This window comes from Anas acuta, chromosome 3 (genome assembly GCF_963932015.1).
Source record: "Anas acuta chromosome 3, bAnaAcu1.1, whole genome shotgun sequence".
In the NCBI taxonomy this organism is placed as follows: domain Eukaryota; kingdom Metazoa; phylum Chordata; class Aves; order Anseriformes; family Anatidae; genus Anas; species Anas acuta.
The window spans coordinates 87,286,079-87,307,221 of NC_088981.1; the positions used below are offsets into that span (position 1 = coordinate 87,286,079).

Genomic DNA, 21,143 nt, shown 5'->3' on the forward strand with positions numbered 1-21,143 from the left:
GTCAGGTATAGGGTTTGCATAAATTCAGAGAAATTCTTATTTTTTTTTGCCATAAAGGTAAGAAACTATGATTTTATTTTTTTCAGTTAACTTTTTCATTGCATTTTTCAAGTATTTTTCTTATTTTTATTTTCCAGGAAGAATTTTTCAAGTTCCTCTTTTTATAGCAAGCAACTATGTGTTCTATCAGCAGCCTATTATTAAAAAAAAAAAAAAAAAAAAAAGGCAAACTTATCTCTTGTCTTAGTTATCTATTTCGAATCTGAATGGATATATACAGTTTATTGTCACTTGGTCTCTTTCAGCTTGAAGACTCAGATTCCTTAGGTCTCACTACACCTTCCAGTTTCAGTTTATGTACACTATTCAGTTTGTGTTTTGGGGATGAATAATCCCAGCTTGTTTAAAAGAGCAGAAGGCAGGGCGGATGTCATGTATTGTTGGGTTTTGATTTGGAAAAGAGGTGTCATTTTTCTAATCTAACTTGAGGAGAAACCAAGCGGCGGTGAGTGATGAGGAAATTAAAGGTGGTGTAACATCTGATAGGAGAAGGTACATCACTGAGAAGAAATAAAGGCGGTTATCGTCTCATCGTGAACAAACTGGCTGGTCCTGCACTGGGCACATCAGTGTACTCCGGGACATGTCACCTGCTGGAAGAAGCCATGCTCCCTGGCTGTTCCTTCTGATTTTTGTGGAGATGTCAGCTCTGCGCACCTGTGTGCAGGCATTTCTCCCACACCACACTGAGCCCTTTTCTGAGGCGGGGGTGAGGAAGGGACCGCTCATTTCCATCACCGGTGACAAACTGGGCTGTGGGGACACAAATTTACAGAGCTGGGAGGCAGAGCAACATCTCTGGCGTTTATACTCCCACATACACCCTTATTCTGCCGACACACACAGCACCACCGCCGAGCCTAAAGCCACCGGGCGCCGAGCGCGCAGGGGGCAGAGGGCGGCCGCCATCTTAGCGGCGGGCAGCCCTCAGGCGGCGGGGGGCGCCATGTCGGGGAGGGAACCGCCCGCCCGCCGCCACCGCTGCGGGCTGCGCTAGGGGACGGGACGGGACGGGACGGGACGGGACGGGGGCCACACGGGGGGGCCGAGCCCTTCCCTCGCTCTCCACAAGGGTGGGTGAGGCTGGATGGACGCGGAGGAGCCGGCTCGGGGCGTGGGGGCGGCCGGGGAGAGCCCCCGCCGGGCTCCTCCCTTGTGGGCGGCAGGAGCCGGAGCCCCGCGGAGGGCCGAGCGCGGCTGGCGGCGAAATAAAAACGCTTCCCAGGAGGGAGGCCTCGCTTAATGGGCTCCGGTGAAAAGGGAGAGTTTTCTGCCCCGTCTGCGGTTGCAGGGCACAAATAGGGTGGGCTGTGGGGGCTATGGGGGTGCGGGCGGCCGGGGTAATGTCTAGAGGGTGTGCAGGTAGGGTGAGGCAAAAGCAGCTGGATTTCATTTTCCACAATTTATAAAAATCCAGGGCCTGGGAATCATTTAATGTGGAGGGTGCATCCCTTCCTGCCCTAGCTTTCGGCAGGAGGTGAAGCTCCGGTTCCTTTGCGCCCCAGGAGGTGTAAGCGGTGCTGTTTTCCTCGTGAGAAGTGGCAATAAAAGAGCTAACCACCAGGTCTAAACGCTTCGTTTTGCTGCCCAAAGTGCAACGTTTTGCAAGAGGTCAGAGGTTTGGCACCTGGGCAGCAGAGTTATGCTGCTAACAGGGGTCAGTGGCTTCATCTCTGGTTATATTATTGCACCTGAAGAACAGGATTACTTATCTAACGAGCAGCTTGCAGCACTGAGACACCGATGCTTGTTGCTGTATAACTTGTAAAATAATAAGATCGCCAGACAGGCTTCGTGCTAAATCATGAGATCGTAGCGTACCTTTGCTTGAAAGGGGCCAACAGAGGTCACCCAGCCCAGCTAGAAGCAGAGCTGAGCTCAGGGGTGTGCCAAGTTGCTTGGGGGCTCCTCCAGTTGGAACTTGAATATCTTGTAGGAGCTCCTTTGCCTGTGTGCTCAGCTTCCTGAGAGGTAAAAGCATTGAGGTCAAACTAAGCGTATTGTAACTTTTCTGCAGGGCGCTTTCCTTGTGTAGAAGGGAACAAATGCTAAATGCTGTTCTTCCCGAAGCAGGCTGATTAAGAGCAACCTGTTGGCGCAGCTGAAAGCCTTGGAAGGAATTTGGCCTTCAGGATGAAGCCTGTCATCGTGGTGCATGGTGGAGCTGGCCGGATCTTCAAAGAACGAGAACAGGGCTGTCGTACTGGTGTTATCAGAGCTGCACTGCAAGGCTACAGTGTCCTGAAACAAGGAGGCAGTGCCTTAGATGCAGTTGAGGAGGCAGTGCGATCAATGGAAGATAATCCTCATTTTAATGCAGGTAATTTTTCACAAAGTAAATTGGCATATAATCAGTGTGTACGTTCACTATTTTGTCCTGATCATTCTGAAAATACTGGTTTGCTATCCCTTTGGAGTAAATATTGGTGTCAGCAAGTAGTATTTATCAGTATAATAAAAGAGCATTCTATGTGCCACAGTTTCTTGTGAGCACACTTGAGCAGACAAGTTACTCTTTCCTGGTTTTCAGCGTTTTGTACCTGCCAGTATCACTGTTCTGTAAATCTTAGCTTGTTGCTGTGATGTCTCTTTAGTTTTAAGACCCAGACTCTTTAATGGAGTGTATGCTCAGTTAGTACTCATATTTAAGTCACTTGAACGGAACCCACAGTGATATTTAAGCCTTAATGCTTGACCTTTACGTATTGCTAAAGGAAGACAGTTTCAGTGGATTTTAGGAGTTTTTCTTTTAGTTATTGCTTGTAATTAGTGCTTTCATAAATAGTATTACAAAAGTCACACTCTGCTGGTATATGAGTCATAAATTTATACAGTAGGGGTTTATAACTGAATTTCCTAGCAATTAATGTTAATTAATGTTAATGTTAGTTAATAGTCCATATCATATAACCTCAAATTTATTACTTAGATGCATTTCAGTGAAAATATTTCACCATCCCCACCAAGGTATGTCAGGAATGAACACAGGCAGAAAGACCTGTCAAAGTTCAGTATTTCAGATGACGTACCTGTTTGTTATGTGGTTGCTTAATCTGCAGAGATTCACACATTCCTTCTGACCTTGTAATTGCAAATGAGGGAAAAACTTAATATGAAACTTTTCAGTGTTTTGTTACTGACTTGGGCTGACCTTCTTGATTTTCAGAGGTTTCAAACTGAACAAATGAAGCAGACTTGGAGGTGCGGTGTGTGCTATGAAGCTGTTGTATAATTAACGTCAGGCTGGTGTTCTCTCATTTAACTTTTACTTCTCTTCAGTTGCTCTCTAAATCAGTCACTAACCTTTAGGACTTTGTTTTGCTCAGGTCAGTAAATCAGTATATGTCTGGCCTTTGGTTCTCTGGGTTATGCCTTAAAATACCTCTCTGGACAGGCGGTTTAGCTTTGCTATTTTTAAAACATCAGCTTCATCAGGGCAGGAGATAATCCGAATTCTTGAGAAGTACCTTTTTCTGCCCAACATTTTAGGTGTACAATGTTAGCATGGAAGCAACTTCAATAGAAATAGAAGCTTACAGGTTGTTTTCAACTCTTAATCATGCTGTATAAACAATTACATATGTTCCTGGTTTCCTATATACTAGTTTTGATGGTTCCGTAAATCAAAATTATGTAGATGGGAAATACATTTTAGCTGAGCGTGACTCTCTGTGGTGAAAGCTTGCTTTATAATGATCTGTCTACGCTCATTTATTTAACTTATAAGTCTGCAGCATTTGAGCACTTAACTCTGGTAAGTAGGATCACAACAACTAGCAATATTTATACATGCTTTTTTTAACCCTTTATTTGGGATCTTGTCACTAATACTGCTTTTTCTGAGCCATCCTGAGCTTGGGAAACAGGTGACAAGAAGTTAACCAAGACATGACAGTGTTTCTTTTCTCTCAGACCATTCTAGTAGCTCTTCATATGGAGGTGTTTTCAGAGTTCTGCTTTACTTGTATTTCTTGTTTCTAGAGTTGTAAGAAGGAAGCTTGGGCTGATGCTTCAGAATTACCAGTTTCTCACCAGAGCAAGAATTGCAGCCTCTCCTGTAGCGTGCAGCCCCTGATTTACACCTTCAGGCAGGGTTTGCTCCTTTAAAAATGATCAGATCATTTGAGGACAGGATCTTAGACCCTGCCATAGCCAGTGACTGCTTAGATGGTTGTTACTTCACATTTTCTTGACATACAAATTGTAATATGTTTGTGATTGACTTCTTAGTGGTCCAAGGTTACATTTATCCTTAATTATTTAATTCATCCAAATTATATTTATGCATGAGAGTGTTTACTTCAACCCGCACTAACAACGTTAAACCTCGTTTACGGTAGATTAAACGAGCAATTTTTAGCAAAATTTGCTTAGATTGGACTCGAGCCTTAAGCCGTTGTTTAAGTTTGCCTGTGCTGATCCAAGAGGCAAGTAGTCCTGTAATCACTTACGTATGCCTCTAATTGTGCCGATGCTCATTAGATACAGCTGCTCTCAGGAGCTCGCAAAAGGGAGCTGACAGCCACGCGAAGAGGGCCCTGATTGGAGTGGCTGTTTAAAACTCAACGTGTGGTATTTACCCCTATAAAGTAAAAATGGGGTTTGCTGTCGTATTCTCTGGGAAGTGGCCAGGGTTACACTTCTGCAAGCCATCTCTTTGGCTATTAGCAGGGTTAACCAGCTGGGTCTGTGTATGCCAGGTACAAGAGCTGCCAGTCCAGGACGTTAATCCTCTCACTCCTTCCTCCTCAGCCTTTGCAGGACTGTGTGGTCTGTAGATAGATGGAATCTCAGCACCCCTGCTGTGATTTTTGGTAACGTCACACTTGTCTCCCTGTAAATTTTCCATATTTTATTGTCTCAGTTTTCTTCCCTGACTTCTGCTTCACAAGGGAGCCAATCTTTCTTCCCAGTGCTGCTGCCAGTGGATGCCTCAGAGGCAGGTAGCCCCCACCCAGGGTGCTGGAAGGCAGGAGAAAGGCCAGTCTCGAACCACTGACTGCAAATGGAGGCTGCTGCAGGTGGCTGCCTTTGTCTGCAGGAACTGCCTGACAGTTTTCTGCTCAGGAACATTTAGGAAATCCCAAGGTGTATCCCGTGAGAGATCTCCAGCAGCCACTTGCGATGCAGCGATGAGAGGAGCTGGTGGAGCTTCCCCTGGGCCCCTGCTTCTGATCACTGGTATTTGAGGAAGATGCACCCCAGTTCTAGGGGGAATTTTGTGAGCATGAGCAAGGGCTCACCTTGTCAAAGGGAACTAGCAGAACATGGCAGGGCTTATATAAGAAACAAAAGATGACATGTTCCTTATATCAGAATAAGGTTGATTTTGGAAGAAAGATTTTAGCACAGGTGGCAGGCGGGAGTTACCTGTCAGCTCTCCACGGATCAGCACAGCCTGGAAATGAGCACGTTCTGAGCAATGTGGGACTGAACTCTGGAGTAGTTCGTACAATTGGAGAGGGGCAAAAAGTAACAGTTTGGGGCAGAGGTCAGGTGTGCATGTGTGTTACGTCAGTTTTGGAGATGGCGGGGGGAGGATTACAGAGGCCTGTCGCCTCCAGTAACGGGGGATTTAACGTTATGTTTTCAGGTCTGAAGTGCATAGGTGGAAGCCTTATGTCAGCAATTACTACCAGGAGTTTCTGCTGGGCTTTAATGTTGGTTTAACAGGAAAAGCAAACAAAATAACTGTTCTACTTCTGTACAGTGTTTGAGTCTTTCCACCTGAGGTGCTCTGTAAATCTGCCATGCATTTTGAATTTCTGTTTAAGTTTAGTCTTCTCCAGCCCTATTAGCAAGGCTTGTGCACTTACTGACTTACAGCTTCACCTTTCCCTGTGATACACACTTACTGGTGTTATTACAAAATGAGACAATGCACTTTTTTTTTTTTTTTTTAAATCTCATTAATCTTCAGTTAGGTTAGTGTTAGCATTAATAATTACAGAAGAAAAATAATTACCCGGCATTTCATTACATGATTTTTATTATTTTTTAATTCATTTGTCTGCTGTTACTCAATGAGGAAGAACTTGTTTTTTCAGGCTTTTGGTACAGCAGTGAGTGGACACTTCTACTCTACTCTACCAATTTTGGTAGCTGCTTGGAATGCTGCGTGCCAGTAATCTTTCGATGGAACTGAACAACACGCTGTTCTGTTGGCTTATATTGTGTCTTACAGTTGGGAGAATTGCGAAGGTGAAATAGCTTTATGTGTGTGTGAAGTGATCTAGGGGATAAAGAGCCATGTTCATGATTCTTTGTTGTTTTAACTTTCATACCTAGCATATTATTTTGGATGGCATTACACAATTGGCATTCCATGTACTGTCTTGTGACTGAATTAATGATTTGTTTGAGTTTCAAGTGTGTTTTTCATCATATAAAAATAAAACTCAATGTTTTTAAGTAGCCATTGCACCCCTGAGCAGCGTAGCTGCTGTGTTGTGTTCAGGAAGAAGGCACTTCCAGTGTGTCAGAACAACAATCAGGGAAAGAGAAAGTATGCTTCATGAGATCTAATAATTAAATGAGCTGATGGTTAGCTCTTAACGACTTACTTCTTTTTTCCTTAACTCCTTTTTCCTCACCCCTTTTTTTTTATTTTTTTTTTGTCTTTAGGCTGTGGTTCTGTTCTAAATGAAAAAGGTGAAGTAGAAATGGATGCCATTATCATGGATGGAAAAAATCTAGCCTCTGGAGCAGTATCTGCAGTTAAATGTATAGCAAACCCAATAAAACTAGCTCGGCTTGTCATGGAAAAGGTATGCTGAACGTGTACTTGAATTTGAAACATTTTTTCCCTTAGAACTTCATCCACTATATTAATGGACCTCAGTTATGTTGTGAAACCTCCCTTAAATCAGAAATCAGGGAAGACTGGGGAATGGATGGTAGTGCTTAGAAACTCATGACTGTGAAGAACTTTTATTGTAAGTATTTATTAAAAATAGCACTCCAAGGAGACGTGAGTTCAGTCTTGCAGTTGGAAGGAACCTCAAGGAGAAATTGACCTAAACATGTCAAGCTTCTGGAGCTCCACAGCTGGCACTGAAAATTGTGGGGAGGGTTGTTCATTTGGAGAGCACCTATGCTGTCACTGAGTCTTCTGCTTGACATTCCAAGATTTAAGTTGGAAAATGTACTAGTGATTTTGCAACAAGGTGGAACTGAATTAATGACCCACTCATGCTTTTGTCCGTGAAATCCAGTTTCATAGGATCCTAGGTGGCCTTCTCCATTGTCACCTTCTCAGGCAGCAGCCCTAACGCTAGGTCGTGGTCTTCCAGCAGCAGCAGATAACACAGGCACTGTGTGATCGAGGTTTTCCAAGAGCATCAGAGCTACCTGGGCAGCAGAATGATGATGACTTGGCCTTCTGCACAACATCCATCCCACCGTACTCCACTAAGAAGCCCCTCTTAGTATCTACCATAGCAAATGTCTGTTGTTTTCCAGAAGTGATGCAGGTGGTATAGTTTGGATGATAGAGTAGGCCATTTGTGTGATATGAGCATCTCTTTTACCATCACTACACAGTGACAGTGATCACAAAGGTCATCCTGCTTTGCAGTGTACATTTCTCTTGCTGCTAGTGCAGCTCCCGCATGATTGAAAAGGGGTTGCAGTCACAAGAACGCTTACATACAAAGAGGAGGTATGTTTTTTTAACCTCTCAAAGTGATCTGTAGAGAAGGTTGAAATGTGATTTGTCCTCAACAGATTCCAAAGGAGACAGGAATTATTTTTGCCCTGAATTGTAGGATAGTTCTGCTTTCAGAATCAGAACTTTTCACTAAGCTATTTAATACAAAAGTGTCTTAAAATTTGTGCCTACAAGGATAAAGTCAAAACAACACTTTTTCTTTGTCAAGAACATTAAAAAGAAAAAAAAAAGAAAGCTTTGCAAAGTTTTCCCAAATGAAAAACATAAACCAAAACTTGCCCTCTATCTTTCTCATCTATTTTAAGGCCTGTTTTGTCATTATATGGTGCTTCAGGTGTTCAGAAGTGTTGAGGCTAAATTTTAAAGGAAATCATAAAATTCAACTGTACAAGGCCAAGTATAATGGTTTGGCAATAAAACATGAAATGAGAAGTACTTCCATTTTGTGGTGTAGTGTATTTCTGTTTGGCCAGATGCAATAAATTCTGTGGAGATGACAAAATTAAAATGTAAATGCTAACCTAAATCGCTTGATATAACCTGAGGTGAGCTTCTGCTGTTTTTCTGGCAGGTGTTATAAACTGGGGGACCAGCCGATGTCACCCTGCTGTTCGTCATAGGCAGGGATTTTGGGACACCAACCCTGCCTATTTCACAGTACTTCTCAGAGTGTATTTTATGTGTTTTGTTTTACTGTGAATAAGTGAAAATACTTTGAACTCTCTGACCCATAGGTGATAAGACTGGAGTTTCCTGAGGTCCTAAATGTTTTAGGATGCTTATTTCCCAGTAGTATTGAGATGCATCACCACCCCAGGGAATTTTAAAACACATAGCTCCTGAAACCTTAAGGAAGTAGCAAACAGTAAACCTCCCCACCTGCTTGTGATTTTTTGTTTCCATCCTATTATGGAACAATATGGGCTCCATCTGGTGGTCAGAGTAGCTCCTTAGAGTGTTGTGCATGTTAATCCTGTACGGTGTTGCAATCTTACTGGGCTCAAACGTGCCCAAATTCAGAGTGTAGAAGAAAGGATGACACCAGAATGATTTCAGTTGTGACTTAGTGCACATATTACTCTGATACATAATACTGATCATGTTAGTTTCTAGAGATGGAAGGCTTAGTACATTAACTAATTCATCAAACAAATCCTAGAAAAAGCAGTTAAATTTCTGTTAAATTATTCCTATTTGTAGTGAATAAAAAGAGAATGATGCATTGAAATTACTTTATTTTTTTAAGTGGGGCGTGTAATCCCCCTCAGCTCCAACACTTTACACGGGCATTGCACAAACAGTGGAGCACTGATCCATTGCTGTGCACAAGCTGCCTGTGTATACGTTTTGCCCTCCTGTATCATCCAGCTCTTTAAATTAGAGGAGAGTTTAGGTTAGGACATCGGCTTCTCAAGACAAAGGTGGAAACTTCTGCTGTGCTCTGTGCGCTGCCAAGCTTGTGAAATAAAGAGCTGGTCTGAATTCCAGGCCAGCTGTAGAAATCTGGGGGGTTTTCTCCTCTCTGCTTCCCATAAAATTAACTAAACTTGCTCATATTTAACATTTGTTGGTTGTTATTAAGATCTCTGGAAACTGTTATTTCTTTATTTTTTTCCTTTTGGACTACTCGGTGTAAATGCATCCCAGAAGAAAATAGGCGCTTCAGGAAGTTAACAAATATATTCATGAAGCTGTAGAAAAAGAATGAGATGGAAAAATGTGCTTTCTGGTTGTTTGGCAATGTTCTAGTAGCTCTTTCGATGGACAACATATATTGAGGAGAAAAATAAATTGAATTCTCCTTAGGGCACTTTTTTTTTTCCAATGAGAGCTGCAAAAAAACTATCATAGCAGCTTTGTTCTTGTATATTCAAATATTTCTTGCTTGTGCAACTCATGGAGGCGGTACATTATCAGAAACTGCATATGGAAGGGAACCCTTTAAAATGTTTTAAGAAATAAGTTTTTTTTTGTTTTTTTTTTTTTTACAATAAAACCTTCCTTGTTTTTTAAACTTCCTGAAAGTAATAGAAAGCCTCCATTCCTGACGAAAGCAAGTGATGGAGGAGAAAGCCTTCTTATACCCACGTCAAGCCAAAAGAAAAGTTGAGTAGTATTTTATATAAAAAAAACAGAATCTGAATTATCGAATTGTGTTTCTGGCGGTTTAGTTGCGGTGGCGGGGGGCAGCATTGCACAAAGTAGTTCTCTTGAACGTCGCACACTTCAGCTGTGTTACAAACAGGTGGGTCTCTTATTGTCTGGTAACATCACGCAGCTTGTGGGGCTGTCGTCTGCTCTTCCAGGGACTTGCTCCTTGTGACTGGTACTCTTGTTCCCTAGGGTGCTACTCTCATGAACTGAATAATTAATTTGTCAGTAAAGAGATAATTGAATTATTCGAGACGTTTGACATTAGGGCTGCCACGTGCATGAGTGGCCAGTCAGGAATGTTTTTCATGTGATGTCACGTTTCCTGCTTGCATGAGCTTGTGAAGGAGTTGGTGCAGAGCTGTAGTGTAGATTAGAGGTTAAGAGGAAACTCTTCACTCAGAGGGTGGTGAGGCCCTGGCACAGGCTGCCCAGAGAAGCTGTGGATGCCCCATCCATGGAGGTGTTCAAGGCCAGGCTCTTGGCTCTTGCTGTGCTCTGAAATGACTCAACACTGTACTGTCAGACCACACCTCCTCTGCAACCTTCCTAGGTCTGATGAGCAATTAGTATCTATGCAGTGGTCCAGGAAGTTGATGCTTAGTTTTGGACACTGATATAAAAAAAAAAATAGATTTTAGAGCTCCTACTAAAGCATAAGGATTAATGAAACAAACTTTTCTGGTGAGTGACCCTAAAACAGGAATTAAGCAAGCCATAAGGACTTGGAAGCATGAATTTAACTAAGGTTGTTGACTCAAGATCTGGTCTAAGTGCCTCACTAAATAAAGGAACCAGAATAGGGTTTCTGCAAGTGCAAATGTTGTTTGAAGAGAGCAAACAATTTTTTGTCAAACCTGTTAGAACAATATTCTGTTCTTAAATATGAAATTCTGGGTCTGTAAGAATACTAGCGTGTTGAAGGAGGTACTGAAAATAAAATGGTTGAGCTGATGTTAAGAAGTGCTTGAAGGGAATGATACTGATTTTGTTGTTATTTTACTCCTACAAAGTGTAATACCTTCAAACCGAACAGGAATTTATTTACTCTTCTTTTCTTCTGAGTCAAATCCTTCTAGATCTCTTAGTGAACTGGACAAAACTGTTGTTCAGTTGAGCAGTGATTTGGTGATTAACTAACAACAGCACAGAGAACTTGCATACAAATTAGCAAAAAAGCAAATTTTCTTTTTTTTTTTTTTTTTAATTTATCCATTATAAGAAGTATTAAATAGATAAATGCAATTCCGTTCTACTAATGGTGAATGTATGTGTGTTTTGGAGACCTGATATGTTTTTCATTTAGTAGAAGAGTAGGAATCCAGGAAGTTTAAAAATAAAATGTGGAATTTTGTTGGTGTGCATACTTCTAAAAATAACAAGTGAACACAAAACTGCTCAGCATAAGGCAAAACAAGAATTGTCAGTTAATCTCTTGCCTGTTTTCTGCAGACAAAGCACATGCTGCTGACTGACCACGGTGCACACCTGTTTGCTCAAGCCATGGGTGTTCCTGAGACTCCAGGGGAGAAACTCATAACTCAGAGATCTTTGGAGAGATGGAAGAAGAACCTTGAGCCGGACTCCAACCCTGAAGAGTTTCAGAAGTAAGTTTTTAACAATTTACTTTGTGGTATCAGTTCCAAAAAACACAAAACAAAAAAAAGAACAAAGCCAACCAACCAAAAAACAACAACAAGAAAACAATCCCAAAGCTTTGAAGGTCTGTTCTCAGACCTGAGAAGATTTCAGTTCTGAGTGATTTGTGGTTTGATATAGTCCTTGTGGTATGTCCTTAAAAAACAAAAACAAAACAAACAAACAAACAACTCAAAATCCTTTCAGTGAATTTGCTCAAGTGTAAGTGACTAGAATAAATTTGAACAAACTTAGTGATGCTCGAGAGAGAAGATTGTCAGACATTTTGACGTAATACAGGTTTTGTGGCATTAATGGTGGACAAAATTGGCACTGTTATTATTCTGAAAATCACCAGGTCTGGAAGTGCATACAGCAATGTTAAGATACATGCGTGCTTCACCTCTGTGTAGTTGTTTTCTATGAAGGAACTGTGAGTTACAATATCTCCAATCTGATATTTAAAATGACAAAGTGCGTGTAAAAAAATCATAAATCCGGTCTTGGTTAAGTATATGATCAGCTTTGTCTTTGAAGTGGATTAGGTGGTTAAACTACATCGTATTCTGACAAAGTAACTCCTCCTGAGTGCTGACTAGGGCTGTTAGTTACTGTAGGAAAGAGGGAAAACAACTGACGGAGACGTTCAGTGTAGTAGTGGATGTGTAAAGTGATGCTCTCATATGGTGTTGCACACCAGCCAAGTGCAAGTTATTTGGAAAATAAGCAAGCCGTGCATGACTAACGAGAGAGGAAGGAAAGGTGGATGGGAAAGGAAGGAAAATCGTGAGATGTTAGAAATGTTTGTTATGCCTGTGAGGTAGCATAAACACGAACTTGTTTTGAGCTTGCACTTGTGTGGCAGTGGTTGTTGCATGGGAGAATGCTTTGTTGCATACTGCTGCTCGTCTGTTCGGTGAAGTGGTAGTAAGGAGAGAAGCAGAGCTGAAGAATTCGTAGATCAGAAGGATGATGTTTCTTCTGTGATGTTTCTTTCTGCATGTTAACTAAATTCCACAAAATGGGGCCATAATATAGAAGCTATATGTTATTTTCATTAAATTGCTAAAAGAATAATAATAAAAAAACAAACACCATGAGGTAAGTGTTGTAAATACGGTCTTGTAACCAAAATGAAGTTGTTCCTTGACCGTAAGGTCTCTGTCATAGTTCATCTAGCATCCAACAGAAGTTTTTTTGATCCGTGTGGTATCCAAGTTCTGTGTACTGTTAGAATTCGTTGCCAAGAGTTCTGGGGATGGCGTAGCTGCCACTGTCACTTGGCCTCCTGAAGATAGCAGTTGGAAGCATGGCATCTGAGTCTCTGTTCGTTCCATATAGCTGCTTAGATTTCTTTCCTATAATTAACAGTGTTAGGCATCTTCAGTTTCAGCATTGTCTCGTTCTGGGGTACCTGGAAGGTTTGTGTATTTCTGGACAGCTTGAGGCTGTTTTTTGACTTAGCCGCGCTGTTTTTTCCTGACAGGCAGTCCCCACAAACATCAGCAACAGAGGCTGATAGAAAACCCTACTACTGATGCAAGCCTAAGAGACGAAGTAGCAGGTGTTTTATTCCTTGAGCTTGTTAATCTAAGCGCATGCAACTTCGTGGGTATTGGATAATGACAGGTTTAGTCCAAAAGGAAGGAACAAATCCATTGTGTATCATTATATATGCAGTATGTAAGAATAATCATTGATGGAACAAAACCATTACTGCTAATAGCACCCCCTAGTATACTACAGGTACGCGTTGATATTTTTGCTACTGTTAGTAATTAGCATCAGACATATGATTATAATATGATATCTCTGCTTAAACGGTTTTGCGGGCCTTGTAAATGCTTCTGAGTCAACCAGCTACGCAACAGATTGTTTATATCTTCCTTGCCTTTGTTCTGAAGATGAACAAGGAAAACATGTGACACTGAAACAAAAAAAAAAAAAGTTGAAAGGAACAGTGAGAAATAGTTGAGTGTTTGCTCCACAACAGCTTAAGTTGGATACACTCACTTAGTTACTTAGTTATCTCCAATTGAGCCCTTGTACTAAAATAGTTATCTGCTGCATATCTGATCAGCGTACTTTTGTTATTCACGGGTACTTAAGGTGAACATGTCCCTTGGAAAACGTACATCTGGACGTGCCTTTCTTAATTCCTCCGGAAGATCTAACTTTGGTAGGTTGGAGGGCGCTACATGTGTGTGCAGGGAGTACTGAATTTACCAATATTCTCTTCAGCAACTCTTTTGTACCAGATGGATGGGTGGGAAGCCCATCTGCAGCAGCATATCAGTTTGAGATGAGGTCCGTCTCCACCTAAATGTCAGAGCAGTCTGTGAGGCCTGTGATTCATCAGTCGACTTGGAGTTGCTGTGAATGAAGTGTAGGGACTGGCAGTGTGATCTTTTACATAAGCAGGAAGGAACAGGAAGTTGATTCTGTGAGAAATCGAGTTTCATCATACACAAAGACTTTTTCTAACTTTGTCTGATCTTAACTTAGATTTTGGGGTTACAGAGAGACTGTCCCCAATGCCCGGGCAACTTCCAAAGGTATTCCTATTGCACTCACCTGTTGGGTGGTTCCTGGAAGGACTGGCACGAGTTCTTTTCCCTTGTGGAGGGATTTGGATTTTTTGGGGGTATACCTCTCCTAATTAAATAATGTCCTACGTTCCTGCATGAATTGCCAGGCTTGGAATATGTAGACACTCCAGCTGTTGCTTCTCAGTACACTGTTAGAGTAAGTTACAGTAGCCCTCGTTCTCCAGGTATGAACATATGTGTATATTTTAAGCACCTTATTAGAAATCAGGCAGTAGTTGAGATTTTTCTTCAGCACATGAAGATTGTTAAGCTGGTTTGCTGTTTCAACAGATTCTACTGGCCAAGTGATTTAAATCTCAAGATTGCTTAGCTACAAAGTACAGAGAGGAAAATATGTATTAATGATGCATTATGAACAATGCTAGCTGAAAGGCACATAAATAACCTGTTTTTTTTTCTGTGGCATTCAAACATTTAGGGGAATAAGGAAAAGGAAAGAGGAGGAACAGGAAGGAAATGATCCAAAGCATTCATAACGTTGCTCTCTTCTCTGTATTTACTTGTTTACGGGCGTTGTCATTAATAACTCCAGTTCCCTGCCTAGTCAGACAGTGGAGACATGATTCCTGCATCTCTGAGCCCCTGTTTAGGGGCAAGTTGTGCATCAGGTGTGTCACAGCCAAAAAGCTGCTCCGGATCTGTGATAGAAATATTTCTGGCCTGTGTGATTGTGTGTTGTGCCTTTTTTTTTTTTTGCCTCACGTTGAAATTTCCATGCTACGATTGTAAACAAGTCATGGAGGGAGATCAGATTTTAAGGGAAAAAAAAAAATCAAGTGCTTTCTGTGCTATTAAATAAAGAGCTGTGAGAATTGTTGTGTATTGGTGGTTATTTTTGTAATGAGGAGCATAGTAAAAAAATGGCTTTATGATGAGCCGTAATTTTTTGCAGTAATCTTTTTTTAAAGCTACCTGGAAGATAAATGCAACGTGCTTTGGCAAGTAGGCTTTAATTCTACCTAATTTTGTGAACTGTTTTTCTTGGCAGAGACCTTGGAACAGTCGGTGCTGTTGCTATAGACAGTGAAGGAAACGTGGCTTGTGCAACATCCACTGGAGGACTCTCCAATAAATTGGTTGGCCGCGTTGGTGACACAGCATGCATAGGTATGCGGTGTGGGGACTTGCCTCATGTTTTTTGGAGATACCTCATTTTAAAAAATAAATAAATATATCATTCTCATTGTTATTAGTGAAATAAAACAGAAATAGTGATGTATCTGAAATGGAGGCCTGACTTCGGTGTTAAAACTGAAGCTCCTTAATACAAAGTAGAGTTTGCATACAGGGATTAGGAGCAGAGGTGTGGTGCTGTCATCTTCATCCAAAATTTTTCCGTCTGGAAAATGGGGAGGTCACTTCTTTTTCCATCCTTCTCTGACATTTTTTTCTGTGTCTCTTTTTTGCTCATTCTAATAAGGCTATCCATTTGTACATCCTTGCTCACGGTTAAGGCAAAAATGTAGCCTGCTCCACACTAAGGTGCTGTTTTCTGGATGCTTAAAGTACGTGTAGTTGTAATTAGGGTTATATCAGTGAGCCAGAACTGCGGGATGTCTGGCAACTTTGAATAAATTCCTGTTCTTAGAGAGCCCCGATAAGGCTGCCTCAGAGCCTAACAGAGGCGGTGCAGAATAAGAGAAATATTTTAAGAGCTCTCTTATCCAAGTATAAAGAGACACTTGAAATCCCTTCCCCAGACTTGTTCCTCTCACGGGACAGACTTGCTATTTGATTACTTCAGAGTTATACCACTGAGTTGGGATTTGGAAAATAATTATTTTTAGTAAAACATGTTCCACACACAAATAGCACTGCCATTGGCATACATGATTTTATAGGACTAATACTAACTTTTCTCACACCCAAAGTTACTAATATTCTGGTGCCCTCGGTATTTGGAATGTCATTTTCAACTGCGTTTCTGACTGCAGATGCCCTTTGTTAGGTAGGTCATGTTCAGGGCACTTACAGTATGGGAAATGTCTGTGAGGGAGAAGTGAAACTGGGCACTGCTCAGTGCACTGCTTTCAACTTCTGTTGTTACTGGAGGTCTGCAGGATTGGGTAGAGGAACGCCAGCTGTGCTTTTAAATGTTTGAGCCTATCGAAGGGGGGGTCGACAGGCTGGTTGTGGCGCTGTTCTTCCACGTGTAAATCACGGCCTGATGGAAAGTGCTGATTTGATCAAGAAGGTAGGAAAGGGAAGAAGCTTTCATTGCTCTTCTACACCTCTTTCCCCTCCCATGCTACTTTGTTTATCCGTGTAAATCTGCGGTGTGCACCTCCCCAGCTCCTGGGAAATAGTTCTCGTAGGAGATGCTTAGGAGATGTGCTGGAAACATGGGTGTTGAGCATGTGGAAGCTTGGTGTTGAACAGGGTGTGGAGTGTGCCAGCAAAACAAGGATGGGGGGAAAAAAAAAGTGGGATTTCAAAGGAAAAAAAATACTCTGCTTGTGGGGAGGACTGGACTTATTCTTCAGGGTGCCTTGTGATGCTTCACCAGAGCCCAGGCTTTTCAAATCACTGATCTAATTTCGCTCGTACAGTTAATCCTCCCCCCCAACCCCCCCAAATTTTGGTCATTTATCATTGTCCTGACAAGATCTTCCTTCATTCCTTCTCTTTTTGTAGCATGTGACCTGGCATTCTGCATCCCATTGCTGTCCTGCTGATCCTCAATGTACAGCTCCTTGCTGTTTCGGAAAATATTTTCCCCCATCCTGGTTCTTACGCTACAACCAGATCACTAATCTTCCAGTTCTCTGAACTTGGCAATTGAACTTCATCTGGCCATTGCTGGTCTCTCTCATATGTTCTGTGTTGAAAGTGAGGCAGAAATGAGAAGGACACTTCAGTATTTTGCTCCCAGAAGTGAGCAGTACTTCCAGACCCTTAGGAAGAAAAGTTTGGTTTGTATTTTAAATAATGCAGAGCTTGTAAATTGTATTTTATAAAATACTGCCTTTTTTTTTTTTCCTCTGAAAAGGAAGCGGAGGTTATGCTGATAACTGTTCTGGTGCCACTTCAACCACAGGACATGGAGAGAGCATTATGAAAGTGGTCTTGGCCAGACTGATCCTGTATCACATGGAACAAGGTATACTCCAAACTTCCTGTGAGCTGACCTGAGGGGGATAGGGAATAATTATTCCTGCCTAATGACAGGTTGCAGGTTATGTGCTGTCATCCCAGAACAGTTGTCAAAGGAGCTGCTCCCAGGCACGTGTGGATGGGTCACCTCTCTTTAGAAGAAACAAAACAAAGTACTAGAGTATAGTATAACCACAAGTGGGCAGAAATATCCATGCTACTTGATGTTTAATTGCTTTTAGATGAATGTATATTAAAATATATTATTGTCTACCTTGTAATGTTTAACTGAAGCTTTTTAAATATTTATTTTTCTATTTTACACTAAAATGTTTTGAACTAATTAAAAAAAAAACAAAGACGAGGTATTTTTAAGGAATCAACAGGGGAGAGTTAGAGCTAAAAAAAAATCAGAACTGAAATCAGAAAGCTTGGAATATCACCTTTCTTGTAAGCTGTAACAGCCTTTGTTTTAACAACTGATTATAGCAACAGAAATGCTTTTAAGACGTTTTAACTATGATTTACGTTTTCGTTTTGTTTTGGAAAATCTACTAAACTGACGGAGTGGGTATGTGGCAAACAGCTGACACAGTATGTCTTCTGTGACTGTAACACAATCTGCCTGTGGGATGACCCCGTGGAGCTTTACCTTCATGATCTAGCCTGCCATGTAACCCCTTGATTATATTACAGCCTGTGAACATTGCCAGACAACATACTTGCATTGCATGCAATTGAAGAACCATCAATATAGATATCAGCAGTATTTTTAGAAAGCCATGGCTTTGGGGCAGCACGCTGTAACCGGCTTTGAGACCAGACGAACTGGAAATAGTTGCAGAACTTTCAATTTACATTTTTGTGAGAGAAACAATAAGTAGAGAGCGATTTAACAGCTGAGAGTGTTTTTATTATGCTTTATAGAGCTGTTTGCATATACAATGGATGCATTTCTCTGTAAATCTCTTGGGTCATGTTATAGTTTCAGCATAAAATACAACCTACGGATTACTTCCCAAAGCTCTAACACATCGCGGTCTCCCCTTTCTCTCCATGTTACATCCCTTGCCATTCAATTTGTGAATGGCTTTCTAAGCTCTATTTACTCTAAACCACAGAAACCAGTTTCTTCTCTTGATTGAAGTTAACTGCATTGCAAAACCTCTGCATTGATAGTAACTGTCTGGCTCATGATGCACCGTGCAAACAGGGCAAATTAAAAAAAAAAAAAAAAAAAAAAAAAAAACAACAATCCACATGTGTGCATGCTTAAAAGGAGTAATTGGTTTGCACTGGCTCACCCTGCTGCCAGCACTTGCTCTACCTTCATTCATGCTGCCCAGAAGTATAACAGAGTTCCCAGGAAAACACGTCAGCAATAGGCCTTTTTTTTTTTTTTTTCCTTTTTTAATGTTTCCATGAAGGCACTGAAAATAATCTCCCAAGTTATCATAACTTTTTGAGTCCTTGAACGGTCAACTGAAGTTGCATATTTAAAAATAACTTCAGAGCTCTTCCATAATTCTGTTCAGCTATTCAGTAATTCACGCAGTAAATACCTTCTTTTGGGACCACTTCTACAACATTTATTTTCTTATTTTATAAGTGAAGTGCTTTGCCAGTCCTGATGGCTGCTGGAGTCTCTGCCTTATGGCGGCAGCTGTTGTCTTGATGAAAAATCAAACGGTGAAATACTGACCCTTTGAAGTCAGTGCCACTGACTTGAATAGTCCCAGCGTTGCCCATAATGACACAGAATGGGGCTTGATCCTGTCAGTCACCAGTGCTGTGAATAATTCTGATTCTGCTGGTTTTGTTTAACTCAAAATTTGCAGGGAAGACGTGAAGGTCATTTTGTATTCCACATCGCAATCTGCATAACGTTACCGATTGTGTATGCAGACTTGCAGCGAGCAAATATTCCGCAGCTCTTACATGCTTGTGTGTATAATGTACACAGTAACGTAGATTTATGTCTAAAGTATTCCCATTAATATGAATTAAGTGTAATGAAAAGATAAAGTCGCTGTGCTGGTGCTTTCTGACATCAAGTACATTTCATCTTAATCTTGCCTGATACTTTCAGAAGTTCTGAGCAATGCCAGTCTCTGTTTTTGATGCAGATTTTGATTACAGAAATGTGAAGTACATGCTTTGGGCTGCAGTGTGGCCAGTAGATGTGGAACACAGATGCTGACTGACATTTTTGATTGTTTTAATGTGTGTTTTTTTTGTCTTTTCAAATTGTAAATGCCTTAGACCTAGCTTATGGGAGGTATTTGACAGCAAGCGTGCAGATTGGCCTTTCTCCCTTCAGATGATGGCATAAAAAATGTTACGTTTTGACCATCGAGTTGACGAATTAGTCAGTATCAAATACTGAAAGTGAAGTGTAATCTGAAGCTATTCAAACCCTGTCTTTGCAGCAGAACCATACCATAGCAGCTAGTTGCAACTGTCCAGCACCTTCCTATAAACCAGTTCCTTTACCGCAGTGGAAGTTTCTGGCCAGTTTAGCTGAAGGAGGAATTAGATTTGGCTGGCTCCAACCGGGAGGGTGTGAAACTTGGAGGGAATTTTAGAATTTATTTCAAGACAGGTATTGGGAAGTTACCTTGTTCTCCTTTTCAGGAATGTCACCAGAGATGGCTGCTGACACTGCATTAGACTACATGAAGACTCGAGTTGGGGGCCTGGGAGGTGTTATTGTCGTTAGCAATTCAGGAGAGTGGGCAGCAAGGTTCTCCACCAAGGAGATGTCCTGGGCTACTGTAAAGGATGACGAGCTGCATTATGGGATTTATGCTGGGGAGAGGCACACAAAATCTGTTGATGAAGCACTTGCGTCTGGAAGCGAGGGATTCTGAGAATGAAGAATCATTGACTAAGGAAGAATGAAGAACTCCAGTTTCTGTTGGAGGACAATGACAATTCAATCTTTCTTTCAAGATCTGCACTCTTTTGATTGTTTCACAGGAATTCATCAAAACGAAACGTGGACATAGTTGTCATGGATATGTGTGTGTAGTGCTTACTGATACCTGCAGACAGTCAAGAGATCCTCCTTTTCTAAATATGAAAACGAACGGTCAGTAAGTAGAGGGCTGTGGGCTTCTCGGTCAGCATGCCTCAGTTATACCTTGAAGGGAGCCTAAGTTTCAGGATCAGAGGAACTCCTTTCCACCCCTGTTGTCAGACACTGCTTCAGAGATGATTTAAGAAATAAATACTTATTAACTAAAAATTGAATTTTGAAAGTGACATGGCTCTTCATGTCTCTTGAGCAGCCATCCCATAATAACAAAGTGCTTACTGTCAGGGAAAAATCATCAAGCAGCAGTAAAGAGGTAAGACTAACTCACTGTCACAGGCTTGAGGTAACTCTGGGGAGAAAATAATGAAGTTAAAGAAATAGCTTTTCTCCAGAATTGGGAACTGTGACACTTTCTAAGGAGTCTTATTTTATTCCATTCATTGGCGTCAGGCCTACAACAAAAAAACAGAGAATGCAACAATGCTATAATATTTTGATGTAGATGTGGAGAGTTAACAGGAAGAATATATTACAGCCTCAATATCTGGAACGGTAATAACAAAGGTCATGATTCCTATAAATACAAATAAAACAGCAGTCTTTGCTAAGCAAATACAAGGTGATGAGCGCCTTATATGTCCAAATAAGAGAAATGAAGATTAACTGGAAAATGATAATCTATGATCAAGTGATGAAAGCAAATTGCACTGTAACAAATAAAACTGCCTCTTGTAACAAGTTTCTTTTGTGAAGTCAACCATTTTCTGGAGGAATTTTCTTTTTAAAAAAGAATCGACTTTCTGCATTGCCTCTTTCCAGTACAGTTTCTTCATTAAGATTTTGCATTGTTTTAATTAAGAAGAGCAAAAATATTTAATTTTTCCCA

At 41.2% G+C, this 21,143-nt stretch overlaps 1 protein-coding gene across 3 annotated transcripts; it reads left to right on the top strand.

The window, feature by feature from the left end:
* Positions 1–968: 968 nt before the first annotated feature.
* Positions 969–20,996, top strand: ASRGL1 (asparaginase and isoaspartyl peptidase 1). Of its 3 annotated transcripts, none has more exons than XM_068678227.1 (7): positions 969–1,133; positions 2,134–2,380; positions 6,685–6,827; positions 11,333–11,487; positions 15,116–15,234; positions 17,117–17,227; positions 19,855–20,996. In XM_068678227.1, exons 2-7 carry the CDS (start codon positions 2,194–2,196, stop codon positions 20,088–20,090), a joined length of 951 nt encoding a protein of 316 aa, XP_068534328.1. In that variant the 5' UTR covers positions 969–1,133; positions 2,134–2,193; the 3' UTR covers positions 20,091–20,996. The 3 variants fall into 3 exon arrangements, with proteins under 3 accessions (XP_068534328.1, XP_068534330.1, XP_068534329.1); XM_068678229.1 differs by lacking the exon at positions 969–1,133 and adding an exon at positions 1,394–2,031 and having other exon boundaries at positions 2,131–2,380; XM_068678228.1 differs by lacking the exon at positions 969–1,133 and adding an exon at positions 1,395–2,031.
* Positions 20,997–21,143: the final 147 nt, after the last annotated feature.

Excerpts from the sequence above, each read along its gene's own strand:
- ASRGL1 (XM_068678227.1), top strand. The coding sequence starts at position 2,194 with ATGAAGCCTGTCATCGTGGTGCATGGTGGAGCTGGCCGGATCTTCAAA. Across the intron at positions 6,828-11,332 it reads CTCGGCTTGTCATGGAAAAG|ACAAAGCACATGCTGCTGAC; the intron begins GTATGCTGAACG and ends TGTTTTCTGCAG. Across the intron at positions 11,488-15,115 it reads AACCCTGAAGAGTTTCAGAA|AGACCTTGGAACAGTCGGTG; the intron begins GTAAGTTTTTAA and ends TTTTCTTGGCAG.